The sequence below is a fragment of the Anopheles bellator genome, chromosome 1, assembly GCF_943735745.2.
Source record: "Anopheles bellator chromosome 1, idAnoBellAS_SP24_06.2, whole genome shotgun sequence".
Classification (NCBI taxonomy): domain Eukaryota; kingdom Metazoa; phylum Arthropoda; class Insecta; order Diptera; family Culicidae; genus Anopheles; species Anopheles bellator.
Window position 1 is genome coordinate 4,956,363 of NC_071285.1, and position 11,403 is coordinate 4,967,765.

The 11,403-nt window shown below is 50.1% G+C and overlaps 3 protein-coding genes across 3 annotated transcripts; 1 reads left to right on the forward strand and 2 right to left on the reverse strand.

Annotated features, from left to right (window-relative positions):
- Positions 1-979: 979 nt before the first annotated feature.
- LOC131216320 (zinc finger protein 771-like) lies at positions 980-2,107 on the reverse strand. The gene is made up of 2 exons (XM_058210812.1): positions 1,934-2,107; positions 980-1,861 (listed from the first exon to the last, which is right to left on the reverse strand). The coding sequence occupies exons 1-2, from the start codon at positions 2,105-2,107 to the stop codon at positions 1,022-1,024; spliced, it is 1,014 nt and encodes a 337-aa protein (XP_058066795.1). The 3' UTR covers positions 980-1,021.
- A 684-nt stretch (positions 2,108-2,791) lies between these two features.
- On the forward strand, positions 2,792-8,379 carry LOC131206492 (exportin-4-like). The gene is made up of 5 exons (XM_058199060.1): positions 2,792-2,842; positions 3,108-4,081; positions 4,150-5,671; positions 5,800-6,186; positions 6,260-8,379. The coding sequence occupies exons 1-5, from the start codon at positions 2,792-2,794 to the stop codon at positions 6,731-6,733; spliced, it is 3,408 nt and encodes a 1,135-aa protein (XP_058055043.1). The 3' UTR covers positions 6,734-8,379.
- A 990-nt stretch (positions 8,380-9,369) lies between these two features.
- Positions 9,370-10,884, reverse strand: LOC131216553 (transcription factor Adf-1-like). Its single transcript, XM_058211069.1, has 3 exons — positions 10,749-10,884; positions 10,480-10,639; positions 9,370-10,394 (listed from the first exon to the last, which is right to left on the reverse strand). The coding sequence occupies exons 1-3, from the start codon at positions 10,882-10,884 to the stop codon at positions 9,914-9,916; spliced, it is 777 nt and encodes a 258-aa protein (XP_058067052.1). The 3' UTR covers positions 9,370-9,913.
- Positions 10,885-11,403: the final 519 nt, after the last annotated feature.

Below are 11,403 nucleotides of genomic sequence, written 5' to 3' on the forward strand. Positions count from 1 at the left end.
ATACTGTTAGCGCCCGCTAATGGCGTGCCCTCCGTCATAACTCCGGAAGCATAAGACTGAGTTCCATGTTTCCCTTCCTGCGCTTTTCTCGGACACATCCTCACATATCCACCGACGCGCACACAGCGCGCAGCATCGTCACAAAAGCCGCGTTCGATCGTAAGTTAAGAGCAGTGTTTCTTAGTGCATGGGTAGTAGGGCGGCCCGACCAAGAACGGAGGGAGTCTTGGCGCGGAAGTGTGCCGCGGATAAGAATAGTGCTGGGGTGATGCAATATTCATGAAAGAGAGAGAGTGATGATAAGTTGAAGGGAAACTTTTTTCTCGGGCACACAGGGGGGACACCACATCCCTCAGGTGGGGAGTATTGCTAAGCCAAATCATCAAAGAGAGAACGTTAGGAAGCAACGTTAGGATATGTAGACTATTGGGGGGTGATGGTGTTCCTAGCAAAAGGAAGGTTGAGCGCGCATCTACTATTTAGCATCATCCCTTAGTCATTGTCTTTATTAGCGATCAGTAGCGATCGGTAGAGCGATCCAAAATTATTGTGTATAATAAATAAGCAAACGAAAACGAGACAAAAGTTGTGTAACCGTCGGTTATGTAGAGTAATGCTGATTAAACCACCGGACCACTCCGTTCCGTTGCCCTAGAAACCTAAGACTAACCCGGGGCGACCCAAACGGGGACCGTACGAGTGGCCGGTGTGGGGTCCAGCGGACTGGACATTCTAGGCGCGAGTCCCCGTGCATAGCTTTAGGTTCGTTGATGTTATTTTTCTTTTTGGAGAAATAAACGTGCCGGTGGCCGTGACCCACACCGGTTAGCTGGGCCGTTAAAACCATACATAGAGCGCACATCTACGCACACACATATACGCAGCGGCATCATATATTGGCATCTGAAATTGGAAACTCTGAATAAAAGTGAAATGAATAAAACACTGTACCATCATTTATTCGGTTCCTGGTCTCCCGTGTCGTCCTGCCACCCGAGGACGACGTGCCTTCGGTCCCCGTTCACTGCTTGTGCTTGTACATTCGGTGGCTTTGCAACCCGTTTCGGTTCACAAAGTGGTCTCCGCAAACATCACAGATATGCTGCCGTTGGTCGAGGCGAATATGTAATTTTTCGTGCTGCCGAAGGTTCGACGAACTGCCAAACCGTTTCGAGCAGCCTTCGTGCTGACACGGGAACGGTTTTTCACCCGTGTGCGTCCGCAGGTGCTTGGCCAGTGACCAGCGGTAGTGGAAGCCCCGATTGCAAATCGAGCACACGTGATGCCGTTCGAACTCGTGCGTCACAAAGTGGGCTCGGAGGATTTTCACCGTGGTGAAGCATCTCTCACACTCGGTGCACCTGTAAGGCCGTTCGTTCGAGTCCGAGCACAGGTGGACGGACAAGGCAGACGTTTGCACACCGCACTTCGGGCACTGTGGATGTTCCCGTTTAGGTTGGGCCAGAATCTCCAGCTTAAGGCTTAAGGTGATGTCGGACTTCGATCCGCCGTCCAAATAGTCGGTTTTCGTATCTACACCTTCATCGTCGCCGGCAGATTCATTCTCTTCCACCAAGAGCTGCTGCTGCTGTAGATATGGAAGCTCTTCATCGTCCGCGGCTGAGGCAGCTGAAGATAAAGTTTCGATCGTCGAATCAAGGTCCACCTCCAGGACTGGCTGAAGATTCTCCTGCTGAACATCAGCGGATTCCAGCGGCTCTGAAACTGTCCCACTGTGCGGCCTATACTGTGCTAAACGAGTGGCAGTCTCGTGTGTCGTCCGTTTGAATCGGTGAACGGCGTACAGAAGCTCTTTGCATCTGGTGCATATCCAGTTGGGCAAACCATCACCAGCCGCAATCTAGAGGGAGGGAAGACAGGTGTTAGTTTCACTTCAGGTGCTGGTAACGAAAGCTACTCCCGGCACATTCACCTCAATCTGCAGCAGAAAAAGAGATTCTTTGATGATGCTGCTAACGGTGGAAACACTCGTGCCCAGAGGTTCGTAGAGAACGCACAAAAAACTAGGTCTTGCTTCCAGGCAAAACCGGCACACCTCCCATCGGTCGGGAACGGAAGTTTCTTCTAACTCGCTAGCAGAATACATTTCGTGCGACGGAAAATAACAAATAACAAATTAATAAACAAAATCCTTTTTGCCCACTGACAGATTGGCGCGAAGATTCGCTGGCAACACTGTCGCTCACTTTTTTGACAGCTCCTCCTCGCCCTTTTCATTCCGTAGCGCAAAAACTTGTGATCGGTAGAGCCGTGTTGTGAAGAAAGTGTGGTCAGTTTTTCATTGCCAACGGAAAGAAAATTGGTCCATAAAGCAAAGTGTTTCTTGTCGTGTCGTGTGCCGTGATATCGTGATTCGACTGTGAACAGGCTCGGAAGGTGAGTAGCGAAGCAACAGCCGCGCACCATATTGATGCAAAGTAGGCTCTGCTCGCAGCCGTGTGTTGTGGATTACGAACGGGTTCTTTCGTGTTTTCGTAGTTCCTAGTGTTCTGCAGGATTCGCACAGGTGTGCGGGACCTTCACGAATCCGTCACAAGTTTTGCTCAAGTGAGCCGCACCCGAAAGAACGGTCAGTTCCGTCGGGCGGGGAACTTGCTCGGGTTTCGGCTGCCGTTTGGAAGTACGTCGTGATGTAGCCAATGTTCTTCGCGTGTGCCTGATAGCTTCCGTTGGCATAGTGCTCCTCGTGCATGCACACTCACAAACGTACTTGGGTGAAAAATCGCAGAGTGCCCTGCCTTGATGCAAAGGAGACAGCCACGGCGCCACAATGGATGAAACATATCTGAAGAATCTCGAAACGGCGGCCCACATTATCATGGTGAGTAACGGGGGGGGCACCAAAATCCGGCTGGTGATGGGGGGAGAAAAAAAGGACACAAAGAAATCCTTGGACCTTGGAATGCGTGCGCGATGCGTGCGTTTTCTGGGGTCCGTTTAGCGCAACAAAAATCGATCGGGTTTGTTTTTCTCCTCTCTGCCACCATCACCAATCCTCCCTCCCGGAGCGAGGCCAGTCTTTGTTTTGATTGGAGCCTGCAACAATGTAGGAAAGTTTTACCATTTTGGTTTCCTCGTATTTGTAGGCCCCGCCAAACTCCATCACTAACCAGCAGCGTCAGGAATCGGAGACCCTGTTTACGAACTTCCGCAAAACGAAGGCACCGTACGCACTCTGCCAGACGGTGCTGGAGAAGTCGTCCGTCGATTTGGTGCTGTTCGAAGCGGCCGACGTGCTCAAGAAGGCCATCGTCGGCGAGTGGAAGTTTATCGCCGAGCAGGATCGCGTGTCCCTGCGGCAGTACCTGTTGAACTATGTTATCAACCGTGACATTCCGGTGTTCATCCGGGACAAGCTGCTCCAGGTCGTGGCCATCATGATAAAGCGCGCCAGCCTCGAAGATCACGGCATCGAGCGCGGCCAGATAATCGAGGAAACGAAAAAGATGCTCACTTCGGGCGACCTGAAGCAGCAGATTCTGAGCTGCAGCATTATGCTGGCGGTGCTGGAGGAGTACTGCACCATCGTGCGCTCGGACGATACCGGGCTGAACACGCTGGAACACTTTAAGGCAAAAAAGCAGTTCGAGGACTCGGACCTGCTGAAAACGTTCGTCATGACGCTGCAGGCGATGGTGGAGGTGGTGAGCGCGTTCGACGCCACAAACAGCGTGCAACTATACTTCTTCAAGCAACTGCTCACCGTGATGGAAACCGTTCTGACGTGGGGTTTTCTACTGCCGAACCTGCAGAATGTGCGGGTCATGCATACGCTCTCGAAGCGCATCATTGACACATCGGAAACGGTGACGAAGGCACTTCATGCACCTCCGCTGCGGCTGCAGGCACAGTGGAAGAGTGTCATTCTCGATCCGAAAGTGATGGAAGTGTTTTTCCACACGTACTGGAAGACGCGGGAGATCGACGATCTGCAACCGAAGGCCCTGATCTGCATCCTGCAACTGTCCACACTGCGGGGTCCGATCATAACGGAAAACATCGACGAAAGCATGGCGTACCTGGCCAACTACCTGACGCACTTTCTGTCGATGCTGACAAAGTAAGCGCAAGTTCCCTCACCGCGTCCCGCCTTGTTTTATGCTAATTTCCCGTTTCCCGTTTTTTCAGCATCGAAATCAAGGACAAGGAAGCGTACAGCTTTTCGTTGATCCTGCGCAAGCTGTTTCAGTTCCTACCGGCCGGGATGCTCAAGATGCTGCCAAACTCGCTGTTCGACGCGTCCATGCAGCAGTGCTTCACGATGACGATGAAGTTCTTTGAGCTGTCCGCGGCCGAAGAGTCGGCCTCACCGGACGAAGCCCTGTACATTGACGCCCTGAGCAACATGCTCGGCATATGGTTGTCTTTTTTGAACGACAAACAAAATTATCCGATCGAACCGATGCTGCCGTACATTACGCAAATGTTCGAAAAGTACGTCCAGTGCCACCTGGCACCGCCGCAGGGCGTGCGTGGCTGCGGGAGCCGTGAGAACGACGGCGGCGAGAACGAGATCTCCGACATCGACGAACCGGACCGGGAGCGTTTCAAGGAGCAGCTGGCGATCATGGGGTTTTTTGGGCGCGAAATTTTGCTCCACGCGCTCGGCCTGCTGGCCGGGCTGCTTGAGGACCGAACGCGCAAACTTGGCACACACCTGCACATGCTGCACGCCTCCCAGTCGCTCTCGATCTCGGGCGTGGCAAGTTTGGTGAATCTGTTCGAGGACATCCACTGGCTGCTGCTGATCAGTGGGCACGTGATGGCGATGGAATCGGTGGGCGAGGTAGCGTCCATTCCGAATGTCATCCTAAGCATCTGCGCCCAGCAGGTGGACGCCGGAGTGACCGATGTGTCGACCAGCTTGAAGCTGCTGGCCTCTCCGAACCAGGACATACAGGAGCTGCCGAACGCGGAGGCAAACGTGGACCCGGTGCTACGGCTGATGGCGGCCGGCTTTCGGTTGTGTGAACTGGAAAAAACGGCCATCGAGGTGCGAATGTACCAGTTTCTAAGCCCCGAGCTGAGCACCACGTTGCTGTGGTTCCTCCGGCACTGGTGCGACTCGTACGTGATGACGATCGACAAGTCGACGGCGAACAACATATTCTCGAACGCATTCGGCGTCGGCACCGGAGGGGCCCTGTGGGTGATCAATTATTTGCTGAACAAAATCTGTCTGAACGCGCAGCACCTGCGGGCCGAGCAGGGTGTAATGGAGGAGAGCATTGAGCTGCTGTTGGCGCTGCAGCGCAACAAGGTGCGCTCGCAGACCATCTTCAACTCCGAGTACTTCCGTTCGATCTGCGATCTGAAGAGCTTCGAGCTGCAGTCGAGTGTCAAGCGAAAGTTGCTCCGAGGCTTCGTGACGATCGCTTCCAGTGTCGAGGGCGAGGAAATACGCACCGAGTACATCACGCGCATCGTCCAGGGGACGAAGGAAAAGTACAGCGTAGTGCTGACCACGTTCCAGCAGCAGGCGCACGTGCACCAGAGCGAGCAGTTCAAGGAGCAGGTGATCGAGGTCCTCGAGGAAACGATCGGCTGCGTGCAGGGCGCGTTTGGCAGCCTCATGACCATCCTGTTCCACGAGATACAACCGATCTGCAAGCAGCTCGCCAGTTTTATGTCGGTCTACAAAAACGACACGGTAAGAAGCTACTGGGTTGGGCTGGGCGGGGACACAGACCCAGCCCCGGTCACCGGTGATGTGTGCGTGGTTTTTGCTCGTTTTCTATCAATCTGTCCTTTTCTTTGCGCTCCACCATTCTGCGGTAGATGATTGTGGAGCTTGTTTTGGAACTGCTGAACGAGCTGGAGCAATCGGCCGATGTGAAAATGGTCCGTATCGCGGTGCACCAGTACAGCATGGACGTGATAAGCGTGTACGTTAAGAACAACACCAATCGCATCTCGCTGGATCCGACCAACAACGAGCGGGACCCACAAGACTTGATCCTCATCCTGAAGCTCATCAACGGCCTCAGTATGCGCAATGTCGTCAATGACGACGACGAAGAGACGATCCAGCAGGCGTCGGATGTCTGCATCTACGGGCTGACAAACATTGTGCCATTGATAACCGCCGAATTGATACGCTACCCTGAGCTCTGCTATCAGTACTACATCACCATTACGACGTTCGTGGAGTCCAAGTCCTATGTGGTGAGTGGTGGTGCCTTTTCGGGAACGGGGAAATGGAGATAGATTGAAACTGACCAACTGAAACTGTTGCCAGGTGCCCACGCTACATCCGGATTTTTTGAAGCAGATGGTATCATCGGTAGAGCTTGGACTGACATCGTTCACGTCGGATGTGGAACTCAAGTGTCTCGAGTTTATCGAGGCCTTCGCCCAGGTCGTGCTCTGCCATCAGAACTCGGAATCACAGGTCGCCCAGCTGCTGCAATCGTTCCTGAAGCTGATGCTTGATATGACGATTGGGCGAAAGATTGACTGCAACAACACAACCGACTGGTATAAGGCCATGTTTTCGGTGGTTTGCTGCTTCCCGCAGACGTTCAAGGACTTGGTGCAGAGCTTCCTGCAGGAGCACGTGGACAGCAGTACTGACAAGGCGAAGGAAATGATCAACGAAAGCTTGATGCGGTTGAACCAGATTGAGTTCATCAACGTGCGGTTGATGAAGATTCGGTTTGTCGATTGGTTCGATCGCTTCGTTTCGCTGGTGAGTCTTACGTATAGGAAGTAATTTATTACACTACGCCACAGCTGCATCGGCTGTCGGTGCTGTCCGCTGGGAGGAAGGAAAGCTTATTTTAGTTGTTTCTTCAAGAGAGCACACACGCTACCGTATTGGAAGTGACCACGGAGTAACGAAGGAAGAATTCAACACCAATCTCAGTGTACAGTGATTATTATGTAGACCGTAAACCCTCAGAATTCCAAACAATTGTCAGTCTTGAGAATTGAGAATCGTTTCAATCGTTTTCTGTAGCCAACGTACGTACGAACAAGCGTGCGTCGTGTTTATTTCCGTTTGTTGGTAGTCTGTTTATTAATTCTTGTATTGAACGGTGAATTTCCGCGTTGTTTGAGTACGCAAACGCTTTTGTACGTTGTATCGAATGGGAGTTTACAATACTACCGTCACGTGGCGTCCCCGTAACGTTCGTTCGAGTGTGACTTTATTAATGTGTACTCTACTGCAGGCAGACGGATGCGGGCCAAGAGCAAAACGACTCAAAGAACTGTGTAGCCAAGTGTGTGCAGAAGATAGAACGAACCGAAGCACTCTGCACTGCATTGCGGTTAGCTAGGGGCTTAAGACAATTGTACTTACCGAGACGTGCACGTGCTCGAATATGATACGTTAGGACATACATTTTCAAACAAACCAATATGATCGAACTATAAACTGTACTAACAAAAATGCAACAACAACACGGTCAGTGATAAAGAGCGAAGAGAGAAACCCACACTCAATATTGATCATTACACAAGTTTCTTAGCTATTCTGGCAAGTGGCAAACGAAAGTGATACAGACTTTTCTACAAAAGATCGCACTTGCGCACTTTACCTCTTTTTTTATTTAGATAGAAACGTAGAGATGCGTTCATATAAGCACGATTTTTGCATTCTGCAACGCACTGAATTGTCGACAGAACGGCGGCAAATTAAAAGGTGGGCCGACGAGTGAGTGCAACCTTCTCTCTCAAATTAAGTACCATTTGAGGTTAGCCAACGCGCGCTACGCTATAAGCACCCCGAAACTAAGCCGAACAAGGCACCTAAGTGAGGAGCATCCGAGTAGGTGCGAAAGGCTGTTGCTGTGAAGCGTTTAGCAGCGGCCTTCTTAGATACGTTCGCTTCTGTTCGAACACAGTTTCACTCGCTGAAAACACCCCACAGCTGTTACAATCAGAGGTGAAGCGATACAGTGTGGCTTGTTGTACTCTTTACGATACATTGTTCTATTATAGAAGGTTCGTCACAAACTTCAGGGCCAGGTCCGTTGGCCAGTTCGCGGGGGATTAGTTTTTCAATGGCTTACTGACTGACACGTGATAATTGACGAACAAGAAGAGGTGAACCGATTTCTATTGGTATATCATTTTGTACTCTGAAAGTAGTATTGATAAAAAAGTGACAAAATTGAATCTAGGAGAGTATGGAATTGTATGAAGAGAATCGCCCTCTTTTGTGCAGACCGATATGTTTATACCGTTCCCTTACATCATCCATTTCCACTGCAAGGTGTAGCGACGCCGGAAATCAGCATCAGATGTTGTTGACAATCTGTGGAACGACTCTCACGGCGTTCGTATCGGTTCCGGGTTCCGGGTAACATTAACACCGTTATCCTTTCAGCGGAATAGAAGACGGTGAGTGTTTTGAAAGCTCTACTGTTTGTGCCCCTGGCGGTGGTTCGTGTGGGCAATCTTTTGAGTTCTGTTGGTTGTGGTTGCGTTCCTTGTAAGCGTCCATGATTCCAGTTTTCATGTATTGTAACGCAAGAGGCGAAGAGTACGGAGAGTACGAACATAACATAATGATGATCAAAAGGCCCCGTGCCACGTAAAAGCAACGACACTACAAACATGATAACTTCATATTTATCTGTGGCACAAAAAGCGACGGCTGATGCATAAGAAACAAGAAGGCAAACACAGCAACCACTGAGCCCATATAGATAGATTGGACTGATAGATCCCCATTGGACTGCTTTTGCCGTAGGATTACTTTTGAGCAACAGTTGCTTTTAGGCGGTGTGTATCACGACGAATTGGAAACTGTTTTCCGGAACGAGCGAGCGAGTGAGGAACACTGACCATGGTGTGCAAACGAGATTGAGATTGAGTACAAACTGCGAATTGCGATTGTTATTGATTGGTTCGAGCACCTTAAAGGGGTGGAAAATAAAAAAACAAACTAGCATTATTAGCCGTCGTGTGGTTTTCAAAAAATCCTAAAGCAACCCAGAAAACCACATACACAAATACTTCTATACTTCGCACACGGAAACAAAGTTTGGCTCGCAGTGCTTTGAAGGCCGCGCACTCGAGTGTCGCTAGTTTTACGATTTGACGATTTGATCACGTCGGCCATGGCTACAAATGAATAATGATACTAAACTCGAGCCCCAGAGTGTTGGAATGGATTTGATTTAAAAAGTGCAAATAAGAAACACTAACTATCCGAAAACGAATGGACTTGCTGCTGGATAAACTGTGCCAAAATCCGATTCATAGTAAGGTTTGTGATCGTTGGCCACTGTATTCCCAACGCCACACTGCAACACCGGCAAACGAGAGGGTCACTCAATGTTTCAGTGTTTATTGTTTTGTTCGTGAGTACAAAACTAATTGTCAATACGACACAATATGAGACGAGCGGTTAAGCAATTTGGCGAATTTACGCCACCGGACGCAGCAGAATGTCACTACCTTTCGTTTTTTTCCTAAACAAAACCATACCATGTGCAGAAAGCGACAAAACTGATTTTGATCATAAAAAGAAAACTCTCCTATTCTAACCAGGCGCGATAAGTAACGTTTACATTATTTTATATGACGAGCTCTGACCCTAGAGACCTACCTATTCGACATCTTGCGGCACTGTTTCGCGCAGCGCATCCCGAGTACGGTTGGTTATGGACCGTACTTTCTCTATCTCTCTCTCTCTTTCTGGTGTTGTTAACGTAACTATATATTCAATTATTTTACCAACGATTCTATTCACTTTTCATGAGCACATGAAAGAAAGAGAGAGCACGAGGAGAATGGTAGTACTCACTGTATGATCCGCCGATACCTGTCGTCTATTATTGCCAGTACCGACTGTTATTTACTACAAGCAGCGGACAATTAGCTAAAGCCGGCCACTTTTGCCAATATGGTACGGGTGTGGGTTAGGCCGGCCCGCTGGCGTTCATAAGTTGGAATACACCAAGTTGGTTACAGCCGTTTGGAGTGCGTTCAGGCGAGCGGCAGGCAAATTAGCTTCATCGATGCGAAGCGCCAGGGCTTCGAAGAGAAGCTGGGTGCTACTTTTGCGAATATTGCAGCTGGCCTCTAGCTGGATGGCTTCGGCCGCCGTCCGGATGATTTTCACACATTCCGATTCGATGAGATCCAAAGACGAGCGTTTCCGGCTACTGCCGCTTACCGTGCTGCTTGGTATGTCTAGTGTAACCGTAGCTCCGCCGCGACCGTCCGCAGCAAAGCGGTCGGTGCTGACAATACCGGAACTGCACTCAACTGCCACCGCTACCGTCGTATCGTTGCGCACGTACTGCTGTTGCTGGTGCTGGTGCTGGTGCTGCTGCCGGGAGCCGGGATGCTCACACTTGATGTCCACGTACCGTTCGTCGCCCATGAACATTCCCTCCAGAAAGGTTGATGTTGTGGACCTGTGCAAATGTGGCGGGGGTGTCCGAGAAACGATACATTAACCGATTGCATGGATCTTGCTGCTGCTGTGTGTAGGACACTTACACCGAAGCTTTGTTGTATCCTTGCAGAAACGTCAAGCTGTCGTAGTATCGCCACTTCTTCGGTTGTTCCTCGTCGGATGTCCCTCGGGCGGACTGTTCGATACGACTCAGCTTGATGAACTTGTCCCGCAAACTTTTCCACCTACGTTTGCAAACTTCCACTGCCGGGTCGGACCAGCAGCCAGTCAGAATGGAAAGGCAGAATGTAAGCAACAACAGATGCACGTAATTCGTGACGGCCCTTTAACCGGTACTCCGATTGGTTTTTACCTGAGCAGTGCAGCTCGTATGCGATCTGTTGCCACAACCGTTCCTTGTCGTTTTTCCTTCTATAGTTAACGTTTTTTACGTTGTACAGCACTTCATTTGCACGAACTTTTGCTATTAATTCCTCCTCGAAAGTCATTTTGTAAACAATGCTGCTTCAGCGCGATCGATTATTCTGACAGTTCGCGTTGTTTGTCAAAAGTGCTCAGTTCACATTCTTGGCGCAATCACCTTGGATACGGAACATAAAGAAATGGTCTCTTCGACGAAATTGCTGGTGTTTGAATGTTCAAAAATATATTTACACTCTATACTAACAGCACATCGTCGCTAAAACCGCCAGCATCATGCGCGTGGATAAAATAACGCAGTAACATTCTCACGACGCCCTACGTTAGTCATTTGAATACTTGGCGGCGCAATACTGAACAGGGTGCCTCAGCAGCGGAAACGATGCTGAGGCATCACAATGCTACACCCGTTCTAGGGCTAAAAACCCCTGCTGATCTTTGCTAACAATAATCGTGTACCATCCATCTAAAAGGCCCTACGATCTAGGCGCGCAGATTCTATTTTATATTCTTGTGGGCTTCGGGCTTCGGGACCTAACATATGGTAGCGTTGATGAAGTCGTAACAGTTGAGCGTGAGCGCCGTCT

Coding starts and splice junctions, on each gene's coding strand:
- LOC131216320 (XM_058210812.1), bottom strand. CDS start 2,107: ATGTATTCTGCTAGCGAGTTAGAAGAAACTTCCGTTCCCGACCGATGG. Junction 1,862..1,933: donor TTTTTCTGCTGCAGATTGAG/GTGAATGTGCCG, acceptor CCCTCCCTCTAG/ATTGCGGCTGGTGATGGTTT.
- LOC131206492 (XM_058199060.1), top strand. CDS start 2,792: ATGGATGAAACATATCTGAAGAATCTCGAAACGGCGGCCCACATTATC. Junction 5,672..5,799: donor CGGTCTACAAAAACGACACG/GTAAGAAGCTAC, acceptor ATTCTGCGGTAG/ATGATTGTGGAGCTTGTTTT. Junction 6,187..6,259: donor TGGAGTCCAAGTCCTATGTG/GTGAGTGGTGGT, acceptor AACTGTTGCCAG/GTGCCCACGCTACATCCGGA.
- LOC131216553 (XM_058211069.1), bottom strand. CDS start 10,884: ATGACTTTCGAGGAGGAATTAATAGCAAAAGTTCGTGCAAATGAAGTG. Junction 10,640..10,748: donor ATACGAGCTGCACTGCTCAG/GTAAAAACCAAT, acceptor CCGACCCGGCAG/TGGAAGTTTGCAAACGTAGG. Junction 10,395..10,479: donor GGATACAACAAAGCTTCGGT/GTAAGTGTCCTA, acceptor ACATTTGCACAG/GTCCACAACATCAACCTTTC.